General features: G+C 38.6%; 1 protein-coding gene across 1 annotated transcript in view; it reads left to right on the forward strand.

The window, feature by feature from the left end:
* Window positions 1-13,796, forward strand: part of LOC311090033 (uncharacterized protein) — a 14,891-nt gene extending 1,095 nt beyond the window's left edge. Inside the window, exons 3-11 of the mRNA XM_084125134.1 lie at window positions 6,919-6,971; window positions 7,700-7,834; window positions 7,993-8,118; window positions 8,281-8,408; window positions 9,789-9,909; window positions 10,417-10,538; window positions 12,210-12,245; window positions 12,389-12,424; window positions 13,188-13,796. Coding sequence (XP_083981260.1) covers window positions 6,919-6,971; window positions 7,700-7,834; window positions 7,993-8,118; window positions 8,281-8,408; window positions 9,789-9,909; window positions 10,417-10,538; window positions 12,210-12,245; window positions 12,389-12,424; window positions 13,188-13,376 — 946 coding nt within the window. The 3' untranslated portion in view covers window positions 13,377-13,796. The remainder of the gene's footprint in view (window positions 1-6,918; window positions 6,972-7,699; window positions 7,835-7,992; window positions 8,119-8,280; window positions 8,409-9,788; window positions 9,910-10,416; window positions 10,539-12,209; window positions 12,246-12,388; window positions 12,425-13,187) is intronic.

Consider the following 13,796-nt stretch of genomic DNA (forward strand, 5'->3'; position numbering starts at 1 on the left):
GAATTTTCGTCAACATGCGCTGTTTTTCCGCGTTAATGTGGCAATTTTTTACGTGTTTCTTTTGTTTGTGTAGACGCACATTCTGGTCCTGTTAAGGCGTCAGTTGTCATCGCGTTACTTTAGTATGTGTAAAGACGCACAGTTTTACCATGTTAAAGGGATAGTTCTCCCAAAAATGATATTTAAGCCATGATTTACTCACCCTCAAGCCGTTCGAGATGCATATGTCAATCTTTTTTCAGACGAACACATTTTCAGTTATTTTAGAAAATGTCTTAGATCTTTCAGTGGTTATAATGTGAAGCAATGGGGTCCAGCTGATTCAAGTCGCAAAATGTGCATGCATCCTTCACAAAAGTAATCCATCCGGCTCCAGGGGGATAAACGAAGGCCTTCTGAGGGTAATCCGTGCGGTTTTGTCGTAAAAATATACATATTTTATAAACGAAAATAACTGGCTTCCAGTGGCGGTTGGCGTGCGTTCACGGAGATGGATGCTGGCGTATGACCTAGGACGTAGTGCAGCGTCGTGACGTAGAACGAACGTGACAGCGCAGCCAGAGAGCAGAGCAAAACAAAACTCTACGTTCATTCTACATCACGACGCTTCACGCTACGTCCTAGGTCATACGCCAGCATCCATCTCCATGAACACGCGTCGACCGTCACCGGAAGCCAGTTATTTTTGTTTATAAAGTTTTAAATATGTATATTTTTACGACAAAACCGCACGGATTATCCTCAGAAGGCCTTCGTTTATCCCCCTGGAGCCGGATGGATTACTTTTGTGAAGGATGCATGCACATTTTGCGACTTGAAGCAGCTGGACCCCATTGCTTCACATTATAACCACTGAAAGATCTAAGACATTTTCTAAAATAACTGAAAATGTGTTCGTCTGAAAAAAGATTGACATATGCATCTCGAACGGCTTGAGGGTGAGTAAATCATGGCTTAAATATCATTTTTGGGAGAACTATCCCTTTAAGACGAGCAATTTGAACGTGTTTCTCAACGTGCACATTCTGGCCATGTTTGAACTTGTAATATTTTTTTAAAGCAGACTTACTTTTAGATTTACCCACATTTTAATCCTTTAGTTTATTGTGGCCTTTTTTTTACTGATATCTTAAGTGCTAGAGTAAATTAATAAATGTTACATTGTAAATTAAGTAAATGCGTTCCATATTATAAATGATAATTTATTTATATGGGTTATTAAATGTTTGTTTAAAGTTATTGGCCTATCATTTTCAAAAGTATATAACTTACACAGCATAGGCTATATTTATAACTGAACACACACACACACACACACACACACACACACACACACAAACTTTATTCACTTTCACATAATAATGTTTTTGTAATTTGGTGTTCAACCCAAAACCTTTTATTATCATATTTAGCTGATATGAGCTGTTGTGTAAACAAATTAAAATAAAAGTCAAATAAGATGTGTTGTCGCCTCAACACGCACCGTTTGTCCGTGTTAACGCGACAACACGTACAGCAGCCAATGAAATTGTTGTATTTGAGACTATATTTGCATATGTGACTTGATGATACGTTGGTATATATGAAGAGTTTGGTTCCAAAACGCGATAAACGCCATTTTTAAAAAAATTGAGTTCCTGCAAAAATCAGTATTGTATAGGGTCAGTATTGAAAAGTCAATTTGAAATTTTATGTAAAATGCGATATCCGCCGTGTTATTCTGTCATGTTTTCTCCCTTTCTTTCCAAACCGCGACAAACGCCAGTCTCCTTTCTCTGCAGAATGAGATAAATCCGCTCTCAACCAATCACAGCGCACCATTCCACGCACTGTAAACAGTAACGGCAGCGCTTTGAATACACCCGGCATCCTAGTTTTTCCTATCTACTTTGTACTTTTTGATCAACAATCAAACAAAATCTTTTATAATTTTGACGGCATTGATGAACCTGTGGTGGTTTCTGCGGTAGGGAAGAAACGTAAGCCATCGAAATCTAATCATTTACGTGAGGAGATTAAGAAGACGAGGCGCGGGAGGAGGAAAAATGCCGGCTATTGCTTGTTCTCACACGACAGCATCAAACTTCTGTCACGCTGACACGTTGAACCCAGGGGATCTTTTGAAAAACTTTCAGTTGTTTTACTCAAAGTCAACGAAAACCGAGCAGGACTAAGCCGTTTTACAGATGATCGCCGTCAAAAAAGTTCAGGAGGTATTTCCTAGCGATAGCTGATTGAATGTATTTTTAGTCCAGTGCCTGTAACGTTAATAAGATATTGATCGAGTTCAGGCTGTCATATGTGGATGGATCAACTTATTTTGTTGTGTATTTTCAACAGTTTCAATATGAAAAATAACTTTTATATTGATTCAATGGATTAATTGCATTTGGGGAAAAAAAGTGTTATGAATTTATTGCATTTTGGGGAAAAAATGATCAGTTTTTATAATAAATCTTTGAAAATCAAAATCTGGATTTGAATTTGTTTTGTTATTATAACCTAAATATGCTATGTGAAAGTTTGAAACAGAAAATAGCGTTTTTCATCTTGCCAAATTCTTGGTAAAGAAAACACATTTTTACTCAAATTAATCAAAATGGATTTATCGCGTTTTGGAACCAAACTCTTCATATGTATACAATCATCAGACGTCATTTTTATTCATGAAGGATGTCGTAATGGTATAATGGTCAAAAATCACGTGTTTCGTTTAAAGACTTTTGACCCCGATCGCCTGCCATATCATACACCGTCATACACGCTTCATACACCGTCATACACGCTTCATACATCATCATACACGCTTCATACATCATCATACACGCTTCATACATCATCATACACGCTTCATACATGTGGCTCAGGATTCAGATGTTGGTGTTTTGGTTTCTCGAGGCTTTACTAGTGGATTTATTGTCTTGGATGTTATAAAAACACTGTCCGCTCTCAGTTTCACAGTAAGTCAGTCATTGGTAGTTTGCTGCTTTGATCTGATCTGATTCTGACTCAGCCAATCACGTGAGTTTGGGGCGGGGCTATCTGTCTGACTGACCAATGGCAGTGTGAACCTGTTGAAGTTGAAGACCTGTTACTTCTGTTTATTATTGAATTGAATTTGTTTCATAATTAATGAGCTTTGCAGCCTGGTTTATTGCATTTACAGGGTTTGCCGCAGGTATAGAACATTTGTAATATTCATGACCTGTTATGAGTTTGAGACTTTCGTGACAGTTTCAGAGTAACATTGTTCTCTCTGTACGAGAGTCAAAACTCTTTCACAACCCTGCGATTGTTCCAGAGGTTTGCAGAGGAGCTGCCAAACCAGCGGCTGGACACACAGACGTGTCGTAGAGGTTATTTCTGAGGTTATTCAGAAGAACACGAGACAGAAACAGATCCTCCATGTGTTTGGTGTGACGACCCTGTCTGGAGACCGCAGTGTTTTTCACCGTAGTAATTCACACCAGAGATGAGTGATTCCTCAGATCATGTGTGGTTTTTGAAACAACACAAACATTTTTTAAATCAGGTCAAAAGAAATTTAAAAAAAAGTATACTTTTTGAAAGAGTCTCTTCTGCTCACAAAGACTGCATTTATTTGATCAAAAATACAGTAAAAAACAGTAATATTGTGAAATATTATTATAATGTAAATCATCAGTTTTCTATGTGAATATAAAGTAAACTGTAATTTATTCCTGTGATCAAAGCTAAATTTATTTCATTAAAAATACAGTAAAAATCACAATATATTATTAGAATGAAAAACAGTTGTTTTCTATGTGAATATATAGTAAAGTGTAATTTATTCCTGTGATCAAAGCTGAATTTTCAGCATCATTACTCCAGTCTTCAGTGTCACATGATCCTTCAGAAATCACTCTAATATGATGATTTGATGCTCAAGCTTCTCGCCTCGATTGTTTCTCGTGAACATCAGTGAGATTAATGGAGACAACTGGAGGTTTTCTCCGCTCAGAAGTTTCTCCTGTGAGAGAGAGCGACTGTTTCTCATCGACACCATGTTTAAACGCAGGCGTGAGGAAAGAGACGAAGCTTTGTGTGTGTGAGAGAGTGTGAGTGTGTGTGTGTGTGTGTGTGTGTGTGAGAGAGAGAGAGAGAGAGAGAGAGAGAGTGAGTGTGTGTGTGTGTGTGACTGTGAGTGAGTGTGAGAGAGTGTGAGAGAGTGTGAGTGTGTTTGTGTGTGAGTGAGTGTGTGTGTTCTCCTGGCAGGAGATCTGATGGTAAATCCTCCTCTTGTGATCACAGCTGCTGTGTTGCTGTGTGTGTGTGTGTGTGTGTGAGTGAGAGAGTGAGTGAGTGTGTGTGCGTGTACACTTGCGCTTGCGTGTGTGAGTGTGTCTGTGTGTGTGTGTGTGAGAGAGAGTGAGTGTGTGAGTGTGTGAGTGTGTGTGTGTGTGTGTGTGTGTGTGTGTGTGAAGTGTGTGCGCTTGCGTGTGTCTGTGTGTGTGTGTGTGTGTGGGTGTGTGTGTGTGTGTGTGAAGTGCGTGCGCTTGCGTGTGTGTGTGTGTGTGTGTGAAGTGTGTGCGCTTGCGTGTGTGTGTGTGTCTGTGTGTGTGTGTGTGTGTGTGTGAAGTGCGTGCGCGTGTGTGTGTGTGTGTGTCAGTGTGTGGGTGTGTGTGTGTGTGTGAAGTGCGTGCGCTTGCGTGTGTGTGTGTGTGTGTGTGTGTGTGAAGTGTGTGCGCTTGCGTGTGCGCTTGCGTGTGTGTGTGTGTCTGTGTGTGTGTGTGTGAAGTGCGTGCGCTTGCACGTGTGAGTGTGTATGTGTGTGTGTGTGTCAGTGTGTGTGTGAGTGTGTCTGTGTGTGTGTGTTGAAGTTTATTTGAGGACAAAATTGTCAGCAGAAGTGAGCTAAATCTGACACAACGTCCTCAAAAGTAAAATGATTTTATATATAAATATTAAGTGAATAATATTTAGTCTTTTCTTTTAGGGTTTTGGTTATTCTGTAGTCATTATAATCAGCAGTTTAAACACTAACAGAAGTCTGTGATGTCACTCAGTTAATCCCCTTTCACACAGAGATTCCGGAAAATACACGGATAATGTGTCCCGGGATCGTTTGATTTTGGTTCATTCACACTGCCAGTGATTTTCCGGGATCTGTGAGTGCGGTCACACACATAGAGAGATGTGTGTTGAGAGAGGTCAGATTCCTAAAGGATCTGCAGAGGTCAGGAGGTCAAGGGTCACAGGAACAGATCTGACATGTTCACCACACAAACAGCTCGTCATGTGCTTTTTGTCGTTTGTTTTGTTCTGAAGCGGTAAATGATTCTGATGAGGATGTTGTGATTCTTGCGCTGTATGTGAATATCAGCTGTAGAAATGAAGCCGTGTACAGAGAGATGAAGTGTGGGAAAAACAGAAATAATGACAGGAGAGAGAGAGAGTACATGATGGATAGAGTGATGAAAAGAGGAAAGACCGTCTCTTGGGTCTGACTGCAGGACGAGTGTTGAGAAAATAAACACACACACACACACAATCAGATGTGTCAGAGTGCCTTCTTTTGAAGTGTATTTTAATGGACTGTGATGATTTTCAGTCCTTTAGGTCTCTTTACCATTTGCTTGATACCCATGAAATGTAGTGAGGCCAGATGTTTTTATCAAAGAAAAACTTTTGTACATTTTGTATGATTCCATGTATGCAAGAATGCAAGTATGAACGCAAAAATGCATGTATGCAAGTATGTATGCAAGAATATATGTATGCAAGTATGTATGCAAGTATGTATGAATGAAAGAATGTAAGAATGCAAGTATGTATGCAAGTATGTATGCATGTATGCAACTATGTAAGAATGCATGTATGCAAGTATTTATGCAAAAATGCATGTATGCAAGTATGTATGCAAGAATATATGTATGCAAGTATGTATGTAAGTATGTATGAATGAAAGAATGCAAGTATGTAAGAATGCAACTATGTAAGAATGCATGTATGCAAGTATTTATGCAAAAATGCATGTATGCAAGTATATATGCAAGAATCTATGTATGCAAGTATGAATGCAAGTATGAATGCATGTATGCAAGAATGTATGTATGCAAGTATGTATGTAAGAATGCAAGTATGTATGCAAGTATGTATGCAAGTATGTGTGCAGGAATGCATAAATATTAACATTTGCTCGTTCTATAATAAGAATTGTTCGATCATTGCCATGGCCGCTGACGTTAGCATTATTTATTTGCTATCATCTCTGTGCCGAGTCTGACCACCAAAACTTTAAGATTAAACAAGACGGTTTATTCATATTATCATTAAAAATGGGAGAAAGTGTAAAGCGCGGCTTGGCGGAATAAGTCCCGCCTTTTAAGTAAAAGAGCAAGTCATCAATTGGTAAAGTCATTGTGTCACTGCAGAAGCTCTGGTTCATAGAAACATGACACGCTTAAGACTGCATGTTCGCATTAGCTGGAGGAAACTGAAGAGCTTTTTAGCACAATTTGTGTTTTTTTTAAAAAACCTTTTAACACTTTTCACACTTTTCTTATCCTAATTTTACAAGTTGCAAGTTACAAAAAACACACAAGCAGTGCTGACTGACTCTGATCTCCGAGTCCGATCGACTCAGGTGTTACACACAATGTTAAACAGACCCGGGACCCGAAGATATAGATTGGGACCTGACCCGGACCCGGCTGACCATTTAAAATATAGACCCGAACCCATACGGGTCCTCGGGTCTCGGGTGCCCCGTGTAGACCTCTAATGCACGTATACAAGAATGCAAGTATGTATGCAAGAATGCGAGTATGCATGCATGCAAGTATAAATGTGAGTATGCATGCAAGTATGAATGCGAGTATGCATGGAGGTATGTTGTGGATTTTCTGTGTTTTCTGAGCGTGAGCAGTAAGCGCAGCTCTTGTGTGTGTTCTGCAGGAGGAAGTGCTGTGAAGGCTTCAGGTTTGTGATGGGTCAGTGTGTGCCAGAAAGTAGGTAAAATCTTCAGCTAATCTATTTGATTGTAAAACAATCAGTCATTATGCATGTCTGAAATATGGATTTTTTTTTAAATATGATGAAACACATATTACCAGACTAGTCACCCATAAATGATCATTCATTGTTTGTATTTTTATTCATGTTTACTTTTTTGTATATATATATATATATATATATATATATATATATATACATTTATTTAGTTTATCATGTTTATTTGTATTTATTTATTAGTTTATTTTTATTGGTTTATTTACATTTATTCATTTTATTTCTTTAATTTTTTACATTATTTATTTTACCTGTTTAGTTCTTTATTTTATTTGTATTTATTTATTAGTTTATTTTTATTGGTTTATTTACATTTATTCATTTTATTTCTTTAATTTTTTACATTATTTATTTTACCTGTTTAGTTCTTTATTTTATTTGTATTTATTTATTATTTATTTATTTTGATACTTTTTAAAATTAATTTCCTATTGAATTAGGAACATTCTTCTATATCTGAGAACAAGATCATGAATATTTTGGTCTGTTTTCCTTAGAGACATTTAATACGTGTAAGTGACTAAGTGTAAGTGTGCTGGATGTGAGTGTCCACCGTCTAACATACAGAGGAGCTCAAACTCAAACTGTGATTTCATGGGGTCACAATAATTCTAGTCAAAGCCTGATGAAGTGTGTGTGTGCTGACGGTGTGTGTGTGTGTGTGCAGGTCTGGATGTGTGTGCCGGCTCTCCCTGTGAGCAACAGTGCACTGATGACTTCGGTCGAGTGTTGTGCACGTGTTACCATGGTTACCGCTTCCACCGAGAGAGACATCGCCAACACCTGCATCCATATTGTATCGGTCAGTAGCCACATGTTACAGCATGCTGTGTTCAAACACACACACTCATCCATCTCTCTCTCTCTCTCTCTCTCTCTCTCTCTCTCTCTCTCTCTCTCTCTCTCTCTCTCTCTCTCTCTCTCTCTCGCTCGCTCGCTCGCTCGCTCGCTGTGGTCCAGATGTGGATGAGTGTGAGGAATCAAACAGCAGTGTGTGTGAACACGTGTGTGAAAACACTCCTGGAAGCTTCCGTTGCAGCTGTAATGCTGGATACACACTGACAGCAGACCAGCGCTCCTGTGACCGTAAGTCTCTGTGTGTGTGTGTGTGTGTGTGTGTGTGTGTGAGTGTGTGTCTCAAATAAATGCAACCTTAGTGAGAAAGTTTTTTTCTTTTATTTCTCCTGATATTAATATGTGCAGTCAGCATGTGTAAAGTGTGTGTGTCTCTCTGTGTGTGTGTGTCAGTGAACTCCTCCGTAAAGTCTGAGACTCAGATGAGCTCTGGATCATGTTCTCTCAGCTGTCGAGACTTCATGAGCATGAGGAGCAGTTTACAGGAGATCACACTCCTGCTGGGACACACACCTGCACAGGTAACACACACACACACACACACACACACACACACCTGCACAGGTAACACACACACACTTGCACAGATAACACACACACACACACGCGCACACACACCTGCACAGGTAACACACACACACACACCTGCACAGGTAACACACACACACACACCTGCACAGGTAACACACACACACACGCGCACACACACCTGCACAGGTAACACACACACACACACACCTGCACAGGTAACACACACACACACACACACCTGCACAGGTAACACACACACACACACACACACTTGCACAGATAACACACACACACACACACACACACACCTGCACAGGTAACACACACACACACACACCTGCACAGGTAACACACACACACACACACACACTTGCACAGATAACACACACACCTGCACAGGTAACACACACACGCGCACACACACACACCTGCACAGGTAACGCACACACACGCGCACACACCTGCACAGGTAACACACACACACACCTGCACAGGTAACACACACACACACACACACACGCACACTTGCACAGATAACACACACACACACACACACACACACACACACCTGCACAGGTAACACACACACACACACACACACACACCTGCACAGGTAACACACACACACACACACACCTGCACAGGTAACACACACACACACACACTTGCACAGATAACACACACACCTGCACAGGTAACACACACACACACACACACACACACACACACCTGCACAGGTAACACACACACACACACACTTGCACAGATAACACACACACCTGCACAGGTAACACACACACACACACCTGCACAGGTAACACACACACACACACACACACACCTGCACAGGTAACACACACACACACACCTGCACAGGTAACACACACACACACACACACACACACACACCTGCACAGGTAACACACACACACACACTTGCACAGATAACACACACACCTGCACAGGTAACACACACACACACACCTGCACAGGTAACACACACACACACACACACACACCTGCACAGGTAACACACACACACAAACACTGCTGATAAGCTTAAATTATGTTTCATAAACAAAGTTCGGGAGGAGCACGTTCAAATTATCAATCCAATCAACTTGTCATCAAATAATTACCAGGTCGACCCTCAGCATGAGAGGAAGCATTTATTCACCCAACATTCCTTGACAGTTTCCAGCATCCCTCCTCCACCCGACTCCTCACTCTCGGCCTGTTCTTCCACAGCAGGAATACGGGGAGTACTCTGGGTTCCCGGAGCCTCTCCTCGGACAGCACGCCAAATACGCTTTTATTCGATCTGACTTATTTGTAAGTGTGAACTCGTGAAACACGTCTCCTCTGCATAGGGCTCGTCTCCCAGTCCTGAACACAACAGCCACACACCGGCTCAGGAGAGAACTGGGAAAAATCCTGAAATTCACAATGTCACTGGACCAGCAGGACCTCCGGGACCCCCTGGCCTGCCAGGTACACACACACACACTCACACACGCACGCATACACACACTCACGCACACACACACACACACTCTCTCGCAAACACACACACACACACAGTGAGCATTCAATTTGAACTGATTCATTGATCAAACTGATTCACTGGATTGAATCAAACTTCTCTGTATCTGCATTTACTGTCTCTGATAGTTGCTAATTCAGAGGCATTGAAAATAACTACATTTAAATTTGGAAAATCATTTAAAAAATTGTATCAATTTCTAAATTTTGTATCAGCAACAAAATCATTGAGGTAACACTTTACAATAAGATTACTAACTAACAATTAATTCAGTTCATTAACAGATGTTAACAGATAAAACTTAATTTTTAAAATATATCAGTAAGTGTAGAACTGAAGAATAGCTAAGATTAATAAATGCTTCTACATGAATTACACAAAACCGTGAATCAGGATATTTTGTTTTAAACGTCAGAACACCTGGAGTGTGTGAGCTCACGCTGGTCCTGTTTCAGGTGACCGCGGGGAGAGGGGGGTCCGGGGGCCGCCGGGGCCGCAGGGGCCCAGAGGAGACATGGGTCCGGTGGGGCCCGCAGGACATGTGGAGCACGTGCAGACGGGCCGACGAGGGCCGACGGTGAATCTGGCTCTCTCAGATCTCAGATCAGTTTCACTACAAACACCAAATGCTTCTAAACCCTCATCCTTCCCTCACTTTCCCTCGCCGGTCAAAATCACCCGAAGCCCTAAAATTATACTTCATTTTTAGTTTTTTTTGTCCAGAAAGCTTATTTTATTTCATTTTGATAATGTTTTAATGCAATTTTTTGGGGATATTTTTTATTTTTATTTATCTTTAAATGACTAGATTTGATCAATAAATAATAAATAAATAGTAATTTAGGCACATTCCTTACAAAATAACTCACGATTTCATGCATAACTCATTTAATTCAGCTCTAAATATCTTACATTGTGTGTCTTTGTCGACCTCTTGTGGAAAAATAATAATATAAGATGATATTTCATGACTCTAGATGGCCTTATATCTCTATATGGAGCATATGAGCTGTTCCTCTGTGTCCTAAATTCAGGGTTTTCTTCAGTATGCATCAGATACACATGTAGACATTATAAAATCATTTTTTTTGGTTAAGTTTTAGCATTTTTAGTTTGAATTTTGAGCATTTTTAGGTTTTTCAATGTGTACTGAAGCATTCCTCGCATCCCATTCATTCCTAAGGGGGTCAAATTGACCCAAGAGTGAAGGATTAATATTTATTTATTTATTTTTAAATTATTTTATTTTTTTAAATATTCGTGGTTCAAGTGCAACAAAAGTCGTAGAGTCTTGGACCCCTCTGATGAACACTCAATTTTTCAAATTGTTTAAAAAATGAGTTTCGGGTCAAATTGACCCGAGAGAGGAGGATTTGTTACTTTTTTAAATTTTAACCACAAAACTCCTCGAATCCATTCAATATTTTTTTTTTGTATTTGTGGTTCAAGTGCGACAAAAGTCCCCAGAAAATCTTCAAGAGAGACCTTCTTGGACCCCTCTGATGAACACTCAATTAAAAAAAAGAAAAAAAAAAGATTTTTTGGGGACTTTTGTCCCCAAATTACTATTTATTTATTATTTATTGATCAAATGAATGCTTTTATAATGTCTACATGTGTATCTGAATGCACACTGAAGAAAAACCTGACTTTAGGACCCAGAGGAACAGCTCATTTGCTCCATATAGAGATATAAGGCCATCTAGAGTCATGAAATATCATCTTATATTATTTATTTTTCCACAAGAGGTCGACAAAGACACCCAGTGTAAGATATTTAGAGCTGAACTAAAAGGTTTCTGAATGAAATTGTGAGTTATTTCGTTAGGAATGTGCCTAAATTACTATTTATTTATTATTTATTGATCAAATCTAGTAATTTAAAGGTAAATAAAAATAAAAAAATCCCCAAAAAATTGCAAAATGCCCCGAGGGAAGGATGAGGGTTATTCTCACTGTACTTTAATGCTGGATCAGAAGAACATCTTCCCATTTATCCCTTTAAAGCCTTCTGGATCATATTTGATACAGTACTCAATATTCTCACTTTACGAGTTATAAAAGCCTGATGTATCGAATATGATACTTAACAAAACACACGTGCATGCATTGTGTTGTCTAAACATTCAATATACAAACAAACACATTTCTGACTGTTATTTCATGTCAGGCTTTACTGGGTTAAAGTTCATGCCCTCTTTATTTGCTTTTTGTGAGGGTTTCTGAATCTTCTCCTGTGTTTGTACAGGGATCTCCAGGAGCGCCTGGGAAAGACGGACAGAAGGCACGTGTCTCGTGTTTATGTGAACAAATGAACACCATATGATGGCATTTTAACGATAATTATGATTTTATTACATCAAATAAGTGCTTGATGTAGAAACATGTGCTTTAGATGAATCGTGATGTATGAATGTTTCTCTGCAGGGTGACAGAGGCTCTCCTGGACCGAGAGGATCTCCGGTACGTTCTTCACACGACACTAGAATATCATTTATTATATTAAATATATATTAAAATATTATATTGTTGATTGTTCTCAGTCAGAGTTTGTTCTAAACCAAAATATTGAACTTATGTAATCAGCTGAGCCTGAAGCCCTGAACTAAACTCATCTAACATTTGTGGTCATTCAGTGTTTGTTTGTTTGTTTGTTTTTTGGTCTTTTGTTGTGAATTTTTTTATGCAATTTAAGATTAAATATTTTATTATTATATAATTTTTTTAATATATGATTTTATGATATATTATTATTATTATTATTATTATTATTATTATTATTATTATTATTTAAAAAAAGAATGCAGCCATTATATTATAGATGATAAGAGATTGTTTAAAAAAAAGTTTAATTTATTAGATTAGTCAGCAGTGATGACGTGATCGCGAGATACTATTATAGTTTTTATTAATAGTTTGAATACGTCTTTATTTTTATTTATTTTTTCATTAAAAATTTTGTTAAAGTTTTCGTAGTTTTGTATTTTTTACATATAAAGTGTATATACATAAATAAATAAATAAATAAATAAATATATATATATATATATATATATATATATTTATATATATTAATAGTTTTTATTTATTTTATTTTTAGTTATTTTAGCACATCAACTTAAACTAAATGAGAAATGTTTCCTTGAAAGCTTGCGAATATATATATATATATATATATATATATATATATATATATATATATGCTGACTCTCTCTGTCCTCTTCAGGGGCCTCCAGGGTCCTTCGACTTCCTGTTATTGATGATGGCAGATATCCGTCATGACATCATCGAGCTGCAGGAGCGTGTGTTTGGGAAGAGGCGTGGCCTATTGGTGGACACGCCCATAATTAACAGCGGAGAGGCGGAGCTTGAGGACTGGGCGTCAGGACAGGGAGAGCTGAACCCGAACATGTGAGCGAATCAGACATCAACAGAAAACCAGCTGAACCTGAACAGGTGGACGTACAGTTTCACAGCATCAGATGCTTCAAATGAAGCATGCATAACGATTTTTTAAACATGCATAATGAATGCTTTAGCTAAAAGACTATAAGATGATGCTTGAAAGACTGAGAAGGAACTGAAATTCTGTTGAAATGGGAGTAGAGATGTGAATAACACTCCTCTTCTTACAGTGCACAGTATGCATACTCATCTCTCTCTGTATTACAGTCTACACTCGCTCACTGTGTGAGATTGTGTACATGCTCAACTTCACACAAATGAACTCAAAGATTTTTAACATCTCTCTCTTGACTCAGTTTTTTATTAGACTTGCAAAAGTTCAGGCAATTTTACTTATAACTTGCTTAAAAAATTAAATATTGTTGCATAC

The sequence above is a fragment of the Abramis brama genome (genome assembly GCF_963993115.1).
Source record: "Abramis brama genome assembly, chromosome: 9".
In the NCBI taxonomy this organism is placed as follows: Eukaryota; Metazoa; Chordata; class Actinopteri; order Cypriniformes; family Leuciscidae; genus Abramis; species Abramis brama.